The sequence below is a fragment of the Dipodascopsis tothii genome (assembly GCF_038497935.1).
Source record: "Dipodascopsis tothii strain CBS 759.85 unplaced genomic scaffold V1510scaffold_50, whole genome shotgun sequence".
Classification (NCBI taxonomy): Eukaryota; Fungi; Ascomycota; class Lipomycetes; order Lipomycetales; family Lipomycetaceae; genus Neoaidaea; species Neoaidaea tothii.
The window spans coordinates 1-21199 of NW_027118034.1; the positions used below are offsets into that span (position 1 = coordinate 1).

At 55.6% G+C, this 21199-nt stretch overlaps 7 protein-coding genes and 1 non-coding gene across 8 annotated transcripts; 4 read left to right on the plus strand and 4 right to left on the minus strand.

Moving 5' to 3' along the window:
- The first annotated feature begins 286 nt into the window (after window positions 1-286).
- Window positions 287-1654, plus strand: V1510DRAFT_423678 (uncharacterized protein). The gene is made up of 2 exons (XM_066934972.1): window positions 287-679; window positions 709-1654. The coding sequence occupies exons 1-2, from the start codon at window positions 434-436 to the stop codon at window positions 1513-1515; spliced, it is 1053 nt and encodes a 350-aa protein (XP_066786545.1). The 5' UTR covers window positions 287-433; the 3' UTR covers window positions 1516-1654.
- V1510DRAFT_405217 (sterol-sensing domain of SREBP cleavage-activation-domain-containing protein) lies at window positions 1548-5171 on the minus strand (the record flags this gene model as incomplete). The annotated part of the gene is made up of 5 exons (XM_066932318.1): window positions 1548-4128; window positions 4161-4231; window positions 4262-4405; window positions 4437-5132; window positions 5169-5171. 5 exons carry the CDS (start codon window positions 5169-5171, stop codon window positions 1548-1550), a joined length of 3495 nt encoding a protein of 1164 aa, XP_066786546.1.
- Window positions 5172-6140: 969 nt separating this feature from the next.
- V1510DRAFT_t264 lies at window positions 6141-6257 on the minus strand. Its single transcript has one exon. It is a non-coding gene; the product is annotated as a tRNA-Ile (tRNA).
- A 100-nt stretch (window positions 6258-6357) lies between these two features.
- V1510DRAFT_399820 (ankyrin repeat-containing domain protein) lies at window positions 6358-7183 on the plus strand. Its single transcript, XM_066931947.1, has 2 exons — window positions 6358-6692; window positions 6729-7183. Exons 1-2 carry the CDS (start codon window positions 6384-6386, stop codon window positions 7038-7040), a joined length of 621 nt encoding a protein of 206 aa, XP_066786547.1. The 5' UTR covers window positions 6358-6383; the 3' UTR covers window positions 7041-7183.
- A 26-nt stretch (window positions 7184-7209) lies between these two features.
- On the minus strand, window positions 7210-8289 carry V1510DRAFT_405219 (mitochondrial carrier domain-containing protein; the record flags this gene model as incomplete). Its single annotated transcript, XM_066932319.1, has 5 exons — window positions 7210-7855; window positions 7902-7958; window positions 8010-8134; window positions 8178-8230; window positions 8268-8289. 5 exons carry the CDS (start codon window positions 8287-8289, stop codon window positions 7210-7212), a joined length of 903 nt encoding a protein of 300 aa, XP_066786548.1.
- Window positions 8290-16087: 7798 nt separating this feature from the next.
- Window positions 16088-17151, plus strand: V1510DRAFT_427463 (uncharacterized protein; the record flags this gene model as incomplete). The annotated part of the gene is made up of 3 exons (XM_066935208.1): window positions 16088-16172; window positions 16304-16571; window positions 16803-17151. The coding sequence occupies 3 exons, from the start codon at window positions 16088-16090 to the stop codon at window positions 17149-17151; spliced, it is 702 nt and encodes a 233-aa protein (XP_066786549.1).
- Window positions 17152-18223: 1072 nt separating this feature from the next.
- Window positions 18224-18656, plus strand: V1510DRAFT_370725 (uncharacterized protein; the record flags this gene model as incomplete). The annotated part of the gene is made up of 2 exons (XM_066931449.1): window positions 18224-18471; window positions 18506-18656. The coding sequence occupies 2 exons, from the start codon at window positions 18224-18226 to the stop codon at window positions 18654-18656; spliced, it is 399 nt and encodes a 132-aa protein (XP_066786550.1).
- V1510DRAFT_296913 (rho GTPase) lies at window positions 18519-21197 on the minus strand. The gene is made up of 4 exons (XM_066930682.1): window positions 20887-21197; window positions 20772-20825; window positions 20658-20712; window positions 18519-20620 (listed from the first exon to the last, which is right to left on the minus strand). The coding sequence occupies exons 1-4, from the start codon at window positions 21106-21108 to the stop codon at window positions 18903-18905; spliced, it is 2049 nt and encodes a 682-aa protein (XP_066786551.1). The 5' UTR covers window positions 21109-21197; the 3' UTR covers window positions 18519-18902.
- Window positions 21198-21199: the final 2 nt, after the last annotated feature.

Sequence of the window (21199 nt, forward strand, 5' to 3'; positions counted from 1 at the left end):
GCCCCCCCCCCCCCCCCCCGCGCCGCCCCGCCGCCGCCGGGGGGGGGGCGCCCCCCCGGCCCCCGCCCCCGTCGAGGGTGGCTGCCCTGCGGGCAGGTCGGGTACCATCTGCGGCTATATGCCACCTGCCCGAAGGGCAGCCACCCTCGACGGAGTCGCCGCCGGAGGCTCGCCACAAACGAGCCTCCGGCGGCAACTCCGTCGAGGGTCGCTGGCGGGCACGCGGGTACCACCGCGGCTATATGCCACACCTCATGCGCCACGCGTCTGTAGATCACGCAAACAGCCCTGTCGCGCGACTGCCGCGGCGCGCCGCTGCCGCAGGGCAGCTGCTCTCCATAAGTCGCCAGGGTCCCCGGGGGACCCGGCGGCCGTCGGCGGGAGCTGGCGTGGCGAAGCGTAAAGCCGCTGGGAGCGCGCGCAAAACTTCACCATGCGCAAGCCGCTGCACTTTCGGCTGCACGAGGCGCACCGGCGGCCGCTGCGGATCCTGTACCGGGTGATGCTGCGGCACTGCCGCGAGCTGCGCGCGGTGAACTACTTCGACCGGCCGGACGACCCGGTGGTGCCGCCGGCCACGCTGCGGTTTGTGCACGACCACGTCCGGAGCGAATTCCGCAAGCACCGGTCGCAGATGTCGGCTTCCATCTGCCGCGATCTCATTGTGGATGCGTTCAAGGTACGGTGACGCGGAATGCGCTGACGCAGGCCGAGACCGTGCTGCGCGCGGCGTCAGAGGGCTGTGCGGCCAGCGCGGCCCAGATCTGCGCGTTCCAGCAGGCCGAGGCAGCGCGGCTGGCGGCGGAGGCGGGCGCGGCCGTCCCGGAGAACGCCGGCAGGCTGCTGGACCGAAGGGGCGCGGCCGCAGCGCGCGTGCGCACGCGCGACGCCGCCCTGGTCGCCTGGTACAAGCGGCACCTGGCCAGCCGCGGGCTGCTCCCCGAGGCCCTCGCCGGGCGCCCCGTCGGCGGCGACGCGACGCGGGCGGCACTGCACGACGTCCTCTACGCCGAGGCGCGCGCGTACGTCGGCGAGAAGCGCCAGCGCCGCCGCTTCTTCTACGCCCGCAACGCGTACACCGCGCGGGTGCACACAATCAACTCGCTGGTGCCGATCACGGTGCTCAAGGGCCCGTGGCGGCAGAACGAGGGCGTGAACGCGTCGATCCGCAAGAAAATGCGGGCCAGCCAGCGCGCGATCGACGCCGGCCAGAACCTGGACGGCCTGGTCTACCTGGCCGAGCAGGAGGACCGGTGGGAGGCCGCGACCGGCGGCGGCAGCAGCAGCCCGCTCACGCGGCGGAGTCTGTTCCAGGCCGGCCCGGACGACGCCGGCGTCAGCTGGAAGCAGTGCATGCAGACGTACGGCACGGCCGTCCACCAATCGCAGCTGGCAGACGCGCGGCAGCGGCAGGTCCGCGACGCAGCCGTCCTCGCCCAGCGCCTGCGGTGGTACACGTGGAACAACAGCCGGCGGCAGCGCCAGCTGCGCGCCGCGTGGGCGTCCTTGCAATAAATCAATTCGCCGTACTATGCAAAATTGGGCGGCTAGCCCGGATACAATACATTCGACCGCACGCTGCTGCCGATGAACGCGCGCGACATGCCGCTGGAGCTGTCGGGCCGGCGGCTGCGGCGGCGGCGCGACGCAAACGCCAGGCTGACGTCCTCCTCGGCCTCGTCCGAGCGGATGACCTCCTCGCTCTCAAAGTAGAGGATCTCGACGGCGTTGCCGAAGCCGACGGCGATCGAGCGGTGGCCGAGCTTGGCCACGGGGCCGAGGCTGCTGACGAGCAGCCGCGCGTGCCGGGCGGCGGGCGCGGCAAAGGCCGAGAGCCCGTCGGCGGCGCGCGTCTTGCGCTTGCTGTCCTTGGCGTCCTCGGACGACCGCAGGCGGAAGGTCGAGACCGCACCGTCCATGGCCATCGTCCAGCCCTCCCAGCGGTCGTCGGGCGCGGGCTCGGGCGCGGGGTCCGGGCGGCCGCGGCGCTGGCGCAGGCCGTCGGGCGGCGGGGACGCGCGGCCGACGACCGCGTCGTCCTTGCGCCGCAGGCCCATGACCATGTTGATGTCGGTGACCTCCCAGCCGCCGGCGTCGTCGAGCCAGTGCTGCTTCTCGATGACGGCCTCGAAGCCGACGCAGCGCTTCTCGCGCGGGTCGCGCTCGACGCGCAGACAGATGCTGTGGCGGGCCTTGTTGGGGTTGTTGTAGCTGTGCATGATGAGCATGCCCGAGTCGCGCTCGCTGTAGATGATGCACATGGTCGCGATGGTGTAGCAGCCGCAGAAGTTGCAGTGCTGGGGCGGGTCGTGGAACGCGCGCAGGCTGCCCTTGCGGTACTGGCCGATGTGGAGCACCTTGACGACGGTGCCGGTCTGGATGTCGATGAGCTCGACCGTGACGCTGCGCGCGCGCAGGACCATGCCGAGCTGGGCGAGCGGGATCAGGCAGTAGGGCTGGCGGGGCCCGGGCTCGGCGCGGGGAGTGGCCGGCCGGCCGTTGAGCGCGAGCTCGCCGGTCACGAGCGGCAGCAGCGGCTTCGGGCCCGGGGCGGGCTGCTTGCCGTTGGCGCGCGCGGCCAGCTCGAACGCGCCGAAGCGCAGGCCCAGCGGCTGCGCCAGCCACGCGCCGCCCGTCAGAAACGCGACCTTGACGCCGCCGTCGGCGGCCGCGGCCACCAGCCGCTTCGGCAGCCGCGGCACAAACATCTTCTCGACCGACACCAGCGGCGCCTCGGACACGACGCACGTCGTGACCGCGCCGTCCTCGGACACGGCGTACAGCCGGCCGCTGCGGCAGACCACCACCGCGCTCTCGTTGGCGATCGCGCTCTGCGCGTGGTCCGCCACAAAGATCGCCAGCAGCGGCGCCGCCGCCTGCAGCTCCGGCAGCTCGACCGTCCACAAGAACCGGGCGAGCGCGATGGACCAGCAGCGCAGGCAGCCGTCCCGGGACGCGATGCACAGCACCGACGCCTGCGCGTCCAGGAACGTCGCCGTCACCGGCCACGCGTCCGCCGGCAGCGGCACCTTGGCCGGCCGCTGGCTGCTGCGCGCGTTGGCCTGCCAGATCAGCACCTTGTGGTCGAGCCCGACGGTCACGACGAGCCCGGTGCTCGACGTCGAGATGCGCGCGACGTCCAGCCGGTGGTGGCCGCTCAGGTCCTTGACGAAGAACACCGTCTCGCGCGACGCCAGCGGGTCCGAGCTGTGCTCGTCGCGGATGTCCTTGAGCAGGTACTCGAGCACGGCCGAGGTCACGACCACGACGAGCGTGACGACCAGCACAAACTCCGAGATGTACGACACCGTGAACATGTTGGTCGTGCTCGCGCGCAGCGCGACCTGGTAGTCGCGCGCGCTGCGCGAGCCGGCCAGGTAGAAGTACACGGGCTCGTACAGCTGGATGGCGTACTTGTCCTTCTGCGGCACGAGCTGGCCAAACGTGTCCGAGCCGATGTAGAGGTCGCGGAAGTTGTGCCAGTTGATGACGGTGTTGAGGTAGTCGCGGCCGTAGAAGCTGCGCGTGCCCGAGTGCCAGGCCTGGCGGAGCTTGAACACGACGTCGGCCCACGAGTAGTTGTTCTGGACGAGGTTCTTGACCAGGACCACGAGCGACACGTCGCTCGTGTAGTGCCAGTAGATGGCCACCAGGAAGCACGTCATGATCGTCGAGCCGGCCGTGGTCGTGCTGGGGACGCTGCCGTGCTGGAAGAAGTCGTAGATCTTGGGGAACGGGTTCCACGACTCGTTGTCCTCCTCGTCGTCGGACTCGTCGGCGTCGGCGTCGGCGTCGATGCCCTGGTGGATGAGGTCCTCGAGCTCGAGGCGCCGCACGTCGATGGACAGCACGGCGACGGTGTACGTCATGTGCAGGCCAAAGTCGACGAGCATGGCCGTGGCCGTGAACACGCAGAACTGCCGGATCGGCTCGGGGCCGAAGATGATGGGCACGGCCAGCAGCGCGACGTTGGACCCGACGGTCACCATCGACAGGAAGCCGACGCGGCCGAGCGCGGTGCCGATGCGCACCGTCGCGGGCTGCTCCGGCTGCGTGTACAGCAGCGCGTTCACCAGCCGGAACATGTTCTCGGTCGCGACCACGACGAAGATGAACGGGAGCGCCTGGCTGGCGGTCAGCGCGGCCGCGCGCGCACTTACACTGGGGCCATCGAGAAGTCGACGCCGAGGATCATGAGCAGCGTGGACGTGCACGTCATCGACAGGAAGAGCTACGTCAGCGGCGCCCGCGGCGGACCTACCTCGGCAATGAACGCAATAAACAGGCCGTTGCGCGACCGCACCGAGTGGATGCACCGCAGCGAGCAGATCAGGTACGCCAGCGTCGACATGTACGCGCCGATCAGCAGCACGTTGCCGGTCGCCGACATCGGGATGACCTGGTACTGGCGTCAGCGCGCCCGCGCGGCCACTTACCACCAGCGACGACGTCTTCTGGGCGTCCTGCTGCGAGCGCGGATGGTTGCCGAACGTGTTGTTGGCGGCGGCGAGGATCGCGCGCATGTTGCGGTCCCACCGCGCGCCGATCTCGTCGGCCTGCGCCCGGTAGAACAGGCTGATGATGAGCGCGTCCGCCGAGACGAGCTCGCGGCCGGCATACTTCTTGCCCGAGAACAGCTCGCGCGGGCGGCGCGCGTCCGCCGCGCTGTTGATGGTCGTGCCGATGTCGGCGTCGCGCCGGAACCGCGGCAGCGAGTTGTCCCAGTACGCCAGCGGCGAGTGCACGACCGAACGCGTGTCGGCCGCGCCGTCGCTGCGGATGCCGTCCGTCAGCCGCGACTGCAGCTCGAACGCGAGCTCAAAGACCTCGGTCGAGAGGGCGCTGTCGCTGGCGCCCTGCACCCACGCCTGCTTGACGCAGATGTCCGGCGACGACACCGAGTCGTAGTTGATCCACGGCTGGTGCACGTCTGTCGAGCCTGACCGCGCAATCATCGTCAGCGTCGGGTAGGACACCACAAACGTCAAGATCGCCGACCACAGAATGAACGCCTGTGGGTTCCGCACGACCTTGAACGCGAACCGCTCAAAGAGCTGGTACACCCTACTGCTCGGACTGAGCTCGGTGGCATATTTGTTTCCCCGGAGAAGCGCAAGGACGATGGTCCACAGCTGGCCGTCAGTCGCGGGCGTGCGCCGGATGCTCACCATCTTCGCGGGCTATCGCTCGCGCTAGCCGTCGGGCTCTAGTTCTCGCCTGGGGCCCAGGGCCCGATCTGCGGCGATCCGCGGGGCAGGCGCGCGCCACGCGACGCTCGCTGCGCGGCTGCAGGAGCTTGGGCGGCGGGTGTGCGGCGAGGCCGCGTTTTCCGACTTCCGAGGCGGCCGGCCTCGATCCTGCGGACGCTCGATTGACTGAATCTCAATTCAACCGTCGACGCGGATCTCCATCTACCAGCAGGGCCGTGCGCGACTGGTCGACAAGCAATCACCCACCGTGATCGGCCTGTCCGCCCGGCGTGGTCCGGGGCCTGTGTGCTTGTGAATCACACAGACAGAGCTAGCTCTGTCAATGTGTGTGCTCGCGCTGCTCGTGTGTCCTTATCCGGCGTGCTCCAGATGCATGAGCCGCGGGGAGTCCCAAACAATTCGAGATGCACGGGGCGGGGGAGTCTATGGCTGGTTGCGGGCTGCGTGAAGTTGGCCGATGTGCTTCTGCAGAGCAATGAAAAAGCAAGTCAGCCCGGCGAGTATTATATAAAAATTAGATAATCATTCTTATTTGAAAACCCGCTTACTGGTAGTTCAGTTGGGCTGTGGAAGCCACTCGGACTAACCCCCAAAAAATATAAATTCCTGAGCGGTTCTTAACGGATAAACCACCATCATGCTTTAAGAAAAAACGTACGATACGGCGCGGGCCCTCTGACGTAGAACGTCGTGTTTCTCCACTTTTGTCCTCGCCCGGCGGTGGGCCACACTAGATGGCGCATGTCGAGCCGGCGGCGAGACACCACTACAGGTCATCGAGCAAACAGGCGGCAATCTCGCCTATCATGAAAGCCTGAAAGTCTGATAGTGGCCGTCGCCGGTGCCGAGAAACCCCAGGCAGCACAAAACGCGTTAGCGGACGCGGGCGCAAACGAGCAAATAAGGCGCTAGCGTTGGGATGTAAAAAAATGCTCTAGGAGGGGATCGAACCCACGACCGTCGCGTTCCTCACACGACCGTGACATCAAGTATAGATGCCGTAATACAACTATAAGCACGATGCGCTAACCTCTGCGCCACTAGAGCCACGATTGTGTTTTCCGAAAATAGCATATTTAACGGTTGCAATGTGCAGGGTAAAATCTTTTTTATTTCCCGTCCACGGCACCCAGATTCCTCTGCGAGCCTCCAGGTCTCTGAAAACCCGGCAAGATGAGTCACCAGAACCTCTGGACGGCCAGCTCGGACAACAACATCGCGCTCGTCAAGTCCCTGATCGGTGCCGGTGTCCACACCCCTAACGACAGAGATCCCAATGGCTATACGCCGATTCACGCCGCGGCCTCGTACGGCCACATTGATCTGCTGCGGTACCTGATCACCGAGGCCGGCGGAGACGTCAACATCAAGGACGACGACGACGAGACCGCGCTCTTCGTGGCCGAGACCGCCGACGTTGCCAAGGCCCTGGTCGAGGAGTTCAAGATCGATTACCACCACAAGAACTCGGACGGGCAGACGGTAAGCAACGCCAGACGGCGCCCGCTGATTGCATAGGCCGCCGAGAAGATCGAGGAGGAGGACGAGTTCACGGAGGTGTCGAGCTACCTGAAGTCGCTCGAGAATGGAACGGCTCCCGCGACCACCTCCGCCGCGCCGGCGCCCCAGGTCAGATACAGCTACGAGAACTCGGAGGACATGCATATGGCCGATGGCGACGATGAGTACCAGAAGCTCCAGCGCGAACGCATCGAGAGGATCCTCTCTTCCGACAACCCGGAAGCTGGCATGAGAGAGCTTGTCGAAGACGCCGTCCGGCTGCAGCTCAACCCTGAGTCCGCCGAGAGGCATGTGCGGAGAAAATTGTAAATACCAACTTTTGTCATTATCTACCCGTGGCAGTGCCTCGATACAGAGTTCAGCGGCGTCTGGCGACCGCGCGCTGTAGGTCCGACTAGTCTATCCCCAAAAGCAATGTCGGCACTCGGGCGAACGAAGGTAGCTAGGGCAGCAATGCACTACGATTGCCGCGCGGCGTCTACTCCTCCATCGAGCGGAAGAAGTCCATCACGGCAGTGAAGACGACGAGCAGGATACCACCTCCCGGGCCAAGTCTCAGCACCTTGGGCACAAAGCCCTTGTAGAGCGCGCCAAAGCCCTCCTCCTTCATGACGGTGTATATGCTCGGCCAGGCCCAGTTGTACTTGGGCACGACGCCCTCGACGCGGACAGTGTTCTGGATACGCGACTTGACAACGTCGGCGGGCGTGTTCAGGATCGTTCCGGCAGTGCCGCCGATGGAACCGGCAATCAGGTCGTTCGTAGTCTGGCCGCTGGGCGTTTCGGCCTTGGGAATGACCTCGCGCACCTTGAAAATGACACCGAAGTAGCCAGCGTTCCACAGGATGTGTCTCCACAGCGTGGCCTCGAGGCCATTGTACAGCGCCAGAACGCCCTCCTCCTTAGCGATCTTGTAGACCGTGTCGGTGATGCCCTTGTACTTGCCGCCGTTGTTCTTGTCCTGGATACGGATCTTGACAAGCTCGAACGGCACGACGACAAACGACTCGGTGGCACCGGCCGTAGCGCCGGTCAAAACGGACAGGCTCTGGTCCATCTTGGTCACGCCAAACAGGTTCCGGTAGACCTTTCCCCATTCATCGTTGGCAGCGAACTTGGTGGCTCTGCCCGTGTCAGCGCGCTCGCCCAGCCAGCGCCGGTGCTACACACCTCTTGGGAGCCTCCATCAGGATCGGGGCCGTGATGCCGCGGTAGAGTCTCGAGAATCTGAGTCGCTAAGTCAGTCTGGCGTCCTGGTAACAAATCGCCGTCACGTACCCCTCGTTCTTGACAATCTTCTGTATGCAGTCCACCATTCCCGTGTACTCCGGCCCGGCACCGGCGGAACTGACCTGCAGTTGCACGCGGGTCTTCACCACATCCAGCGGGTACATGACCAGAATCTGTGCTGTCAGCCCTCCAATCCTCGCGGAGAATTGCACTCACCTCCGAGATTCCGGCGACCGCACCAGCGATGAACTGGTAGAAGAAAGGAAGAGCTGGCTAGTCAGCAACGTACACTCAATCGCCACGCACGCTTCTTCTCCTGGGTAGACATTGCGACGATTGTACTTGGCTGTAAATCGGCCTTAAAGCGTGAGCGACTTCTGACGGACGGTCTCTGAGTCGACCGGTGTCTTGTGATTTACTCGAAAAACGTCACTGATTTGCAGAGAGCTACCACGGGACCAGCTATGGTTGTGAGGTGCACGCAAATATATGTACGGAAAAAAATAAGGACTAATGATTTAAATAACCGATAATTTTTTATCAGGCCTTTGAAAAGTCTTCGGGGTTTCCCGCTACGACAGTAGGAGGTGGGGTTTTTTGCTTCACGACAATTTTCTTCGAACTAGCGACGCTTTGAGACTATCGCTACCGGTGCTCCGAGAAACACACCCAAACAGCGATGTGGCCCGGACGCCATAATAGGCAATCTTGCGATGGCCGCGTCCTGATCGCGACCTGCTGGCCGGACTGTGCCACTCCGATCGTCCGTGCGCGGCCTGCGGCCGAAACAACGCTACGCGCCATCTGGCACGTGACCAAATCCCCGAACAGTGCGATATCGGCCGCTAGATAATAGGTTCTGGAATGGGCAGATATAATCGGATCAAGAGCGTATCCGGGCCACTGTGTTGGAGCGGCCAGAGTGGGAACGAGCCTGCCAATGCCATCGATAGCATTTGTCGTGATCGCTGATCAAGTGCCGTCTGAGTGGTTGTGGCTATATGCGCGTCGCGACATTGAACGTGACTCAAGTAACCGGATAAATCTTCACACGGCCAAGGAGGGGCAGGATGCCGCGTGGCTGTATAACAGTGTAAGCTTTTGACAGCGCACCCCACGCAGAGCCCATTAAAGTGGGGTATATGTAGAGCCCGAGCTCTTATCATGTTCCCCGCTCCGGCCGGCACCCTTTCGACCGGCAAACCACTCGTGGCGCATACCGGCCAGCAATATAGAGAGAGATGCAGGCTGGCTGAGCGATGCTTCGCCTACCGGCGTGCATAAAAGGCGGCTCAGCGGCCGGCCGCCAATCGACCGCCTGTGACCGCGCAGGCGGTAGGCGCAAGCACGCGGTGAGCCAGAGCACTGATGGACACCCCGCCGGGCACCCCGCTCAAATCAGCTCTTTGCGCTTGGCCTCGCGGGCTGAGCACAGAACATGACGTCAGGACATGGGCGCTGCCTACATGCGAGGCCACCCACGCGGACACAGCTGAACACGACCGAGCATTCCAAACCGGGTCCGCGCCAGCAAGCTGTCTCCAGCACTAGTGGCTGCCAGCTATCGGCAGCGATTCAAGCACACTGTAACCGATTTGAGAGGTAAGGATCCGGCTGACCGTTCCTGGTGGTCGCGCCAGTGATTTCATGTTTCCAAACATAGCGGACCTTGTAATTTCGGATCTCGCCGGGCGGCCTCGCCACACAGCCGAGCGAGATCAATAATGGTTACGGTGTTATCCAAACTTCGGCCCTAGCCGTGCGAACTGGAGAACGACATTCAACAGACGTCCGGTGGGCCTTCAAACGAAGACGCCAAGCATTTGCCGGCTACTGTCCTATTTTTATGTCGTACTATTTTTACAGCGGTTTACGGATCTTGGTCTGTAGAGCCGAGATAGCCAGGGACGATCAGCGGGGCAGACGGTTGGGAGTGGCGTCCTCGGAGATCTCTACGTTGTGGCTCGGTCTTGTCGAGGCCGCACCTGTAGTCTCCTCGCTAGACGACGTGCTCCAGACGCATGCCGTGATTCTGGAGGCACGCTGCGGCACGCTGTGGCATGTGGCAGAGCATGCAGTCATCCTCGATGTGCTGACGCGGGTGCAGCCACTCTGTTCAGTGAACCTCTATGATCGTCTATGTGGTCATTTTGCAGTTGCCGAGCTTGCCGCCCGATGTACCGCCGCCGAAGTTGCGGCCAAGTAGACTAATGCATACGAATGCGCGCTAAACCCGCATGTCTCTACCGTGTGCAAGAGTTTCGCACGGCTCCACCGCGCTCAACCTCAGTACGATCGTGTTCATTGCTTGTTCAAGGTTCCCAGTACATAGTACCGTACAGAAGTCGGCGAAGTACAGCCATTATACTAAAAAAAGAACAAAGGTTCAGCAGCATATGCGCCTCTATCTAGCCCCAAGGGCAACACGCGACTCTGGTTTGCGTTTGTGGCTGTGCATAGATGCTGTGCACTGTTCCCACGTAAATCACCGGCGGGCCACAAGGCCACGGACGACGATTTAGTGAGTTACTGGTAGCCGCCAATAGGGCACAGGTGTCGGGAGAGTTGCTGCCAAATAGTATCAACGAGGTCGTCTCTCGCCTTCTATCTACACTGAGCTCAACGTGGAGCCAGACTTTTGCGAGTTTGCACGCAACAGCTACCACTACGACGATCGGGCGATACGGCCGTCACGACTATTCAGCGTGTTAGCCAGCCTGTTCATGTAGAAGTGCCAGCAGTTCGTCCCATCGAGCGGGAAATAAAGTAGACAACACACAGAGTTGATGACGTAACCACACTGCCGCGCAGCCTCCAAAAGTACCACGCATCTATAGCATAGGGCATAATTTGACAGCCCGAGCACTGGACCATGCTTTGCTGCGCCGCCTCGTAACTGCATTCTACAATCGCAACGGTTTCTTAGGTCACCATCGAATGACGTTATAATCACAACTGTCTTAGCGCCGATTTAGCTACCTCACTCGTTTATGTGAATGGTAACAGAGCGTGGTGTGTGATACTAGAATAAACGTATTACACTGAGTGGCGGTAAGACATTAATTTTGCTGATATCATTTATCGCACGTAGCAAACAGTACGCCTTGGAGCGCCATCGACAAGCGTGCCCGTTTTATAGTGCACCGCGACTAAGCGCCATTATCGGCGCAGCAAAGGCCGTACTTGCTCTGCGCTTTCCAATACGCCGGATCTGACCACATGCCTACGTGTGCAGCAGCTTGCCGCACACGTCTGCCGCCGGCTGCAAGCTGCGTTGCGTAAATACCCGCGTATGCACTTGTTCGGTGGTGCCAGGAAGCTATACTCTTCGCGATCTGCCGCGGCGGAGACTTTTAGTCTGAACTTCGTGGTTCTCAGCCTTGCGCATACACTACAGAAAATGTCTTAGACTTAAAAAAAGCTCAGCGCTCAGATACCTAGTTTATTGGGCTCCATACACAGAGTTGCGGATTTCTTTATATATGATGCGCAACTACAGAGATCGTGGGCATCTCTGTGCATGAAACCGAAGCCATCAAACTACCGCGATGTCGCGGTAAAGCGTTATCACATTTGAGGTATAATAGCTGACCCTCATCTCGATCCGCGTCTTTGCCTATCTTGATGATGAGCTATTCCGATACACGGGTATTGCGTCCTAGCCATAAAGCAAACTGTGACGGAAACTATCCAGACTTCGGTAGCGACAAACAGTCGATATGATTGTCCTCACATGCTCTTGTGCGGCCGTGTCACTACAAATAGGACCATACCACTTACCAGGTATACCTGGCTAAGGCGAGCACTTGGCTTTCCTTTTGTTGATTACCTCCCGTGCGTATCAGTCCAATGGCATCTGAAGACATTGTACTGGGAGTCTCGTATTTAAGCCTTGTGTTTTAGGTATCAACGCGTAATGTTTACCAAGTCATTGGACAGCCATGTCAATTGGCCAAACAGCCAAGATAATTTGGTATCACGGTATGTAGTCCAAATTGGTATGCAGAGCCTACTCGCACAGCGACGCATGCCTCGCCGTCAAGGCCATGTCGATAGAATATATATGTTGCAGACATGCTCCCGCCATAAGCGAAATACTTTTGCCCCTATCGCCAGAGTATGGTGCCGCAGCACGCGAACATGTTGCAGCAATAGTTCGCGTACAATTGCCAACTGCAAGCTTTCGAAAAATATCTCCTGGCGCGGGATCAACACAACAAGCGGCGGCGGCCAATAACCGTCGTCGTCTGTCCTACCTGTAGACGTATTGGCCCATGCCCCTGAGATCACTCTGGATAAAGCTACTCACGTGATATCCCCTTGAGGTCTCCTTTTCAATAAACCGAGGCCACGATCAGTAGACTTCAACCCTCGGCGAGGCGCATGTATAAAGCGCCATTAAGGGATCCTTAGGTGGAAGGATGACGGACAAATGACATGATATATATATGCTCAACTCACTCTCGTGAATACAACTCTTATATCCATTTCACTCTTGAGCATGCCAATGCCGTCCATCTCGCCTCTAGTTCAGACATCCAAAACAGCATCTCCAACGAATTTCAGCGTGGCTTGAATGCCTTTCGACATCTTGACAGACCCATCGAACTAGTGACGTTTCTAGTTACGCCAGATACTGTATCGTATAATTTTTTTGAGGTTCCTCAGATTCAAAACCTTATTTGTGGTACTACATACATGCTAACCGATTGTAGAATTGGTATACGATCAGTTCACTAATCTGCTTGTGTACATGGTACGCGAACGGAAGGTTAGATTAAACACAAATCAGTGAATTCGTGAGGACAGCCGAACAGCCTCGTCCAAGAGCGTTTCGTGCTGCAATCATACTGACAAGGTTGGACTGAAGGCGAGTAGCATACATTGTTTACTAGTGTCCATCCTTACCTAGGTTCAACTCGAACATGCCATGGATGAGACCGAGGCACATATATTTCAATGCTCGGACCCGCAGCGTACTTTTGTCAACTCTGACCACATATCTGACCGATGGTTATTCCGGCGAAACCAACTCATTTTAAAAATCCGGAACATGCCATCTTCTAACCTTCTATATCTGGACCATTTTCGTAGCAGAGCGACCATTGGGATCTATCTATTCAGAGTCAAGATCATAACTAGTGTGATCCTCTTCATTTTTAAAATCCGGCGGACTTACTTAAATTCGATGTATCGCCCAACGCTGTGTACGCTTAGACACTTTGGGTTATCAAGTAAGATTGTAGATCACAACTACATACTAGCTGTCAGCCAGATAGACCCATATCGCAGAGTGCGCCATGACAGCTTACACAGCCCAGAACCGGACTATTTGTTTGCCTGCAATGCGGCATTCTAATCTGTCACTCGATTTCGAGTACATTTCGTACGAATTCCACTAATAAGAGCGAAGGTGGCTCGCCGATTTGATCTGTGCCATGCGCTCCCATGCGCTCGAATACGTTGAGCTTTGATTATTCAGGAACGATCTAATTTCCTGTAGAAAACGGCAATTGCCCTTGCAGCTATGAACACACCTTTCTACTTTGTGTTCATGTGCCTTAGAGAGCCGCTGCCTTCCGGAGTGCTACGGCTCAGTGTTTTAATTTATTCCCGAGGAAGAAATGATAAAATTACGTCCTCACAATTCTGACATCCCTTGACTGCAGGCGCCATGGACGCATGCCAACTATAGTCTTCCTTGCATTACGCGAAATTTGCTTTCTGCAGTCTGATGCCGCACATCTCACTACTGCAGGCAGGAACATCCCATATAGTAAGCGCGCCAAGCTAATAGATCGTGCTAAGGATATGATTGTGCTGCGCCGCACCAGGAGGCTTCCATAGGCGGCGGTTAGGCTAACGGTATATGGAGAAGCACTGGTCCACTGTAACCCACAGGCCTAAAGGCACATCCCGCAAGCACGCCCCTGTCAACTATTGTGTCCAAGGGTATCCTTGCCCGTCTAATTGTAGTAGCAATCCTTGCGGATAAGTAGCAAGCTTCTAGCATGCTTGCATCTGGCTTCTGCAGGTCTCCCACCCTCCCGCCATCCACTCTGCTCTCTTAGCTCCTCCAGGATCATAGGCAGCTAGCTACGACGCCAGGAATTCGGTTTTGAGCAAACAATTTAATAGACCACCTTTTCTCTGTTATTACCCCTTGCTCCTTGCTTGCCAGTCATTTACTCTAAAGCCGGCTCTACTGTACAGTCGTTCGGGCTCCGTCGGATATAGCAATACCGTAGACAATTCGAGGTAAAGCTACTCCTTGAAGTGACCCTTTGTTTATGTATTACCGTAAATGCAAATTTCCCTCCATCATGGAGAAATTTGGCCTAGAATTTACTATAAACTCGCACCTGAAAGCTAGTACTTTCAACTTTTGCACCCGTGAACCCTGTGCTGGTCCGGTTCGGGCCCATGTGCAATGATGTATTTGTAACAACAATTTTCTGGGCAAATTATATATATAGTACGCGGGTGCATATAGGTCTCAGACATGCATCCCGCTCTAACGAAATTAGACTGTGCTGCACGCATGGGAAGAGTGTGTATACTCCGAACTTGCCATTGTGTAGACGAAGTCCGGTATCTCGGATGCTATTCTCCATAATCGTGTCCCTTCGTTCATTCTCGTGCACGGCTAATCATGCGAGTTGTACGTACGGCTGAGGATTGCAGTATGAACAGTCAACGTGTAATATTTGCTATCCAAATACAGCGTAAGATGATCGGCTCAACCGCCCATAATGGTAGCAGCCGGAGGGTGTTGTCCCGTAATCACGTGACTATAATATGTAACAAGTTTAATCGCGCTGACGGAAACTATCACTTCTAACCGAACTCAACTTATGGAAAACACCGAGATCTCGGTGTGCGCCTATGTGAGCGTCTAGACGATACAAAACCCTCTGCCTTATTGCGAGGTCACGGCTATGAGTCTGAGAGGCAAATACGTCACCAGAACGTCTTGTCAGTAATGGCCGCTCTTGACTATTTTTACTCACAAGAACACGCACTTGGTAATGCATGATGCAGTTCATTACAGAAAATGTCGCCTACTATGCCATGAGCACTCGTGCAACCAACATTACCAGAAGCAAATACTCTCAAAAAACCTGGCCTTACTAATACGGAGACAGCTAATGTATATGAGAGAGTAAAGCCTATGCATTTGTACTATTCTGTTTACATGTGCAATTTAAATTGTATATTAACCGGATTAGATAGCTGGTATTCTAGTGAAAAGTATACTTGTATACGGTACGATGTGCATCATATAGCTATTTTTACCTCTCGAGGCCATAATAGACTTTTTCAGTTCGAGTTATAGTTTGTATATACCTTTCACTAGCTCTAGTAAAGTAAGGTGTAGCTTCTCTAATTCCCACGGCGCCTCTTGGTATTGCGCTCTCACATCTCCGGCAAGCCGTGTCCGTAAGCATCAGCGCGGTACGCAGCACTCTCCTCTGTTTAGTAGATATAGATGCCTATCTCTGTCTCAGTGAGCACTGTACACATTTAAACTTTTGATTTTTAGATTTTTTGTTCCCTCCAATCATTTCCTATTTGCATTCACCATCTTCCAGCTTTTTACGCTTTCAATCTTTTGCCTGCTCTTTTTCATTCCTGTGCGTCCTACATTATTTATTTTTATAATCCATTTTTCCTTACTTTTTCTTTTCGTTTTCTTCCCATTATCTCCCTATTTTGTCGCACATCTCTGTCACCAATCACCCTGATTCCTGACATTTCGACGGTGTCCGAATATTCAGTATCAGATTAAGTACGGTCTTACGAGGCTACAATTTTGAGGTTGCCGGAGCCGTATTAGCGGAAGCAGCTTTGATTTGTTGTCGGCTTCAGAATCGTCCTCAATCTACGATACTGTAAGGATATCTTCGAGGCATCAGATAGTGGTTCCGCAAAGAAACAGCGCGGTATCGTTGTGTGTGGGGCTAGGTTGTCGGTAAGTGTGGTTCTGAGGTGTTCGTTCATACCTCGGAGTTCAGAATATGTCTAACTAGAGAACAGTTGACTTCCTCTGTGGTTTCGAACGTCGAAAACCTGTTTAAAAGTTCTCCGATCGACAGTTCCAGTTGGTCTACAGTGCATCATTCACCATGCAGAGATTCAGTATAATATCGGCGGTTTCCTTAATATTCCTTCTGGCGGTGGCTGAGGCCGCGAACTTCTTTGGCGCTCCCAGTAAGTTCATTTATTTTTGGCAATAGTTGGTTTGCTGCGGCATCTGAGACAATTTGTCCCGTCCAGTAAAGTCTACTAGTAGTAGTATCAGGACCGCACAAGACTAGTTCACGAACGAAAGTGATATCTAGGCGGTGACGTCGTCATTTCTGTGGAGTTTACTGACCATATAGGTTGCTACAAGCCGTGTGTCGAGAATACTTTGATTATTTCGGGATGTGGCTCCGACGACATCCAGTGTCTGTGTGAGGACGAGTACTACCAGAGCAACCTGTACGAATGTTTCTATTCGCAGTGCGACAAGAGAGATCTGCCGTATGCTCAGAACCTGGCCATTTCCTCTTGCGCCAAGTTTAACGTGCAGCCCAACGGCAGCCCGAACATCGTTCATAAGAGAGAGTACTACTCTGGTGCGTCGTCTGGCCGCCCGATGTCGTCGGGACGTCTGTCGTCGTCTGGTCGTCCGGCCTCTTCGTCTGGTCGTCCGGCCTCTTCGTCTGGTCGTCCTGCCTACTCCTCTTACCGCCCGGCTCAGTCTTCGTCGTACAACCCCGCGCAGGCCACCTCGCAGCCGACTGCTAAGCCTTCGTCGGGACTTGGATACCCGAAGCCTTCGTCTGGATACGGTAGATCGTCGTCTTACGGTGGATCGTCGTCATTCGCTCCGCGGTCGTCGTCGATGGGTCTTTCGTCTTCTGGTTACTTCTACGCAGGCGTGGCCGCCACCTCGACTGAGACTTCTTACTTCCCCGCTCCTACTGACGCCATCAACATCGTGTCGCGTCTGAACTCGGTCGGTATGAACCAGTGTGGACAATCTTGCTTCTACTCGAAGCTTTCATCTTCTGGATGTGGTGCCAACGATCTTGCCTGCATCTGCTCTTCTTCTTACTTCAATGCGGTCACTGACTGCATGGTGGATGCCTGCTATGATCAGGTCCCTCTTGCATTTGAGGTTCGTCCTGCGCTCTGTTCGTAATGTGTAATTGTATTTTTAAGTCATTTGTGTTCAATTCTGTGTCCTCCTAATTCCCTTAATTGCTACTCGATGAGTAGGATCCTATCTATGACTGATTTAGTTATTTTTTTTCATCTACTTTCAAAGGATATTGAGTACGTTCGGGTTATACATTACGTTTTTCGTTTAATTCCTTCCAAATACAAAGGGTATTCAAATGTGCTGTCTAGGTTTTTCCCTCGTGCGAAGAATGCTCAAAACCCACGTCGTGTTTTGCACAGAAGACGGCAATCTTCCGGCAGGTGAAAGTGCATGTAATATATTCGAGATATAGGCATGCGACGGAAACAAGTGATCTTAGTGGAGACGAAAGAGCGTATGCAACTCATCGGTTATAGAGATGACGTTGTTCCGTCAATTTTTTTTGATTTTCGAATACTCTTCTTACGAAATCTCGTGGAACTTTCTCTTTTTTTTTTCTGTTTCTAGCTATCGAGGAATAATTGGAAGAAGGGAACTACCGGATACGGTTTATCCTGGAGGATATTGAACTCATCCTGTCTGTTTTTGTTTATTCCTACTTTAATTCAAGTTATGTTCATTAATAATTGCGTGCAGTACCGTTATGGTCATTAGAGGAGGCCACGCTCATTCTTGTTCGTACTTTAAAAATGAATAAATAACTTGATATGGATCATTAGCGACACTCGTATAGAATGAGCTGCTCGTTTACTGTTTTCAAATAATAATCGACTAGTTCGGCACTGTGTTCAATATTCTCCCAAGCATGGCGGACTTGTTCAGCACGTGCGTGCACATATCCGAAGATCGGCTTCCAATATTCTGTATTGACAAATATGAAATATACAATTTTCCAATGAAAGCACAAGCGACCCCGCTATGACGCAGTGAGGCCCCGCGTGCGATAAAAAAATTCGCAAGAGCCCGCCCGACCTCCATCTAACACCAGCTGACATGAGCCACCAGGTCACGTGATGGCTCATCACCGCAATTTTTACTCGAGTCTAGTTATCCGTCACTATCTATAACGTTCCACAACGGCCCCTGCTCGTAAAGCATCGAACTCACGACAATGTCTTCGAAAAAAAGAGAAGCGCTTTCAGTTCAGTATGTGCCCCTACCTATTCGCCGCCAGCAGAGCTCTGCGGGTATAATTACTTCGACGCTGCCCATGGTTGCGATGTTCCTTCGCAACAAGATTATCGCTTGGGCTGCCGTCCTCATTGCTGTCCAGCACTATTTGAACGAGCCACCGTCTGATGCTCCCGGTCTCTACTCTCCCGATGGCGAGGATTCCTCTGGTGGGCTCATGAAGGTTCTGTAAGTTCGAGTCGATGTCTCCGCTAACATCCAGCATGTCAATCGCTGGTCTGCTTGTCAGCTACATGGACCTTGTCTTTCCGCAGCAGTCATTCCTCGGAGCTCTGACTGGTTCGAAGTCTTCTTCGGGTGCGGCTATGACTACGAGACTGTCTGCGCCGAAAGCGACGGTCTCGTCCAGCTAAAACTTACACTCGCTTAACAGGACTCATACCGTATCTTCCACTCCAGTCACGTATCACTACCGCAATTCAATCACTTTTGAATGTTATATTAGAGACTGTCCTATAACACAAAATTACCAACACTCATATAGAGCTATAAAAATACAAGCCGCAAATAATTACACACTATTAAATCTGACCAAAATATAATTAATCGTTCGACGACCAAAGTCATGTCTGTCCTATGCCGTAAATGTACGCAGTCTACTACTCAGGATCAAAAATAGAGTAGCAGTTGGCCAAAATGGTCTCCACGATGACGTTATAGTATGCCAGGTCTTCGACTCTATTGTTCCAGTGTCCACCTTGAGAGTTCCCTTCGAGTAACGATGGTCCCCATACGATGCCAAGGTTCGAGATCGACATCCTGTTTCTGTGGTAGCGGTCTTGAACTCTGTACAGATGAAATACCAGGTACTTGAGCGTGGTATAGTTGGCATCGCGAAGCGAGTTGATTAAAAGATGTAGGGCGTCACGTCTGCAGTCGTTGTCCTCAATGTGAGCTGCTGATATAAAGTCATTGTACAGTTCTCTCGTGAGTAAGGGATCGGGTAACTCTCTAAAGTATTGCTTTAGGGCACCGGCAACGACGTGGATATCGCGATGAAAATAATCGGGATTGCCAACGAGGTCAATCTCTAACGGATTGGACGACTTTTCAAAGACGGACCGCAGATGGTTGATTTCACTGACCAGCCCGTTGACTCTGTAGATTCCCTCGGTCTCTAATCCGAACTGGTCAACAGCCTCTATACACTTCAGCACGAAAGACGGCGCGAGCACAGTCTCGACATTGAGCCTGACACGCTCGGCTTCCATCTGCGTTTCCAGTGGTACACCGAATATACTAGAGCCAGGTACAGAACCGATCGGCTCTTGTGTTCCGGTAGTGTTGACAGAGCCAGTGATCGACGGCTGTATTGAGTCCTGATAGCTCGACCCATCTTCGTAAAACTCTTCGGCTCGCTGCTTGGGGGCCGTCGTATTCGCGGGAGCGCTTGGGAACATCTGCTGCATGACACCGTTGGGATCTCTGCCGTTGCGCGCGACCGGCGGGACACTTGTGATCGGTTGAGAACCTCCAGTCAACGGGTAATTCTGTGGAGCGTGGCTGGTAGCCTGCTGGTAAGCGCCTCCCTGGCTGTAAGCATTTGCATCAGCAAGGACCGGATGCTGACGGTATTGCACCTCCGAACGATGGAGCACAGCCCCTCCGGTGCTTCCAGCCTTCATGACGTAGTTGTAAAAGTCTCTATCGTTATCGACTAGCGCGGCGGCCTCTCGAACACTGCGCACGTTTGAGTTTTGTCTCTTCATCGGGCATACAGCGAGACCGTTGCTCAGTGACAGGGTCTCGGACAGACTGGCAAACTTCTGCAGACTCAGCGCAAGACAAGCGTCGAAATCAGCTATGCTCTCACGGAGCTGCTTGACTGTGGCTGGTCTCAGGTTGTCGAGGAGATCTCGGTTGAGCGCCTGCGCAGTCTGCACCTTCTGACGGTAGTCGGCATCCGCAGCCTGCACTTTGCGCTGAAGTTCCTCCTCGTACTGTGATCCGGTTCTATTGGCTTTAAATTTGAGAGAAACAGACCGTCTGGCAGGATCTCCCGACTTGACGCGCTCGAATTCCTCGCACAGCGAGTCGTACTTGGACTTTGTCTTCTCGACTTGTGCCTCTGCATCAAGGACGTTCTTTTCGTTGCGCAGGCCGCTATCCTTAAGAGCTTTCCGGGACTTCTCAGTGGTGCGACAGATCTCGTGCAAGTCATCGTGCATCTTGTTCAGACTGGAGGCAAACTTTGAGGCATGCTCCGCCAGCTGATCTTGAATCCGCACGGTCTCATCAAACTGGGCAGCAAAGGAGTCTTGTCTTCCTTCTGGCTTCTTGATGGCATCCTGCGTCGTGCGGGTTAACCGCCGAAGCCCTATCGGTCAGATTCGGCCGTCTGAGGTATATCTTACCTTGACAGTATTCCTCCTCGTATGTGGCTCGCTTCTTGATGAAACTCGCAAACTCCTTTCAACAGTCAGAACCGGCTCAATGAGACACCATTTGGCTGCAGCAAATCAACCCACCTTTCCAGTAGTAATGCTATGTTTCAACCTCGAAAGTAGAGTGATGACGCCGATCTATCATATTAGAAATCTGAAACGATTCACGGCCCTCTAATCGAGAGCGCTGGCTACTCACATCAGAGTGCATAATCTCTAAAAGTTTGGGATCGTCAAGTAGAACTGACGAGCCTTGCACTTTTGTCGATCGTTGCGACCGAAGAGGCGTCCCGTCCGCTTCGCTGCTCTGGGGCCCTGCCGGCGGTGCCTGGGATTGCGCGGACGTGACATTGTCGCCCGTCGTCCCTTGCGACGTGTACGACTTATCCGAAATCGAGTTATTGTCCATATTATCTGTCATCGAAGTCGCTGGTGAACAAGCAGCCAGTCACTGCTTTGGCATTCGATAAGAAAATAGTAGAAGTGATGGTTACGCTCAGCCCTGTGCTAAA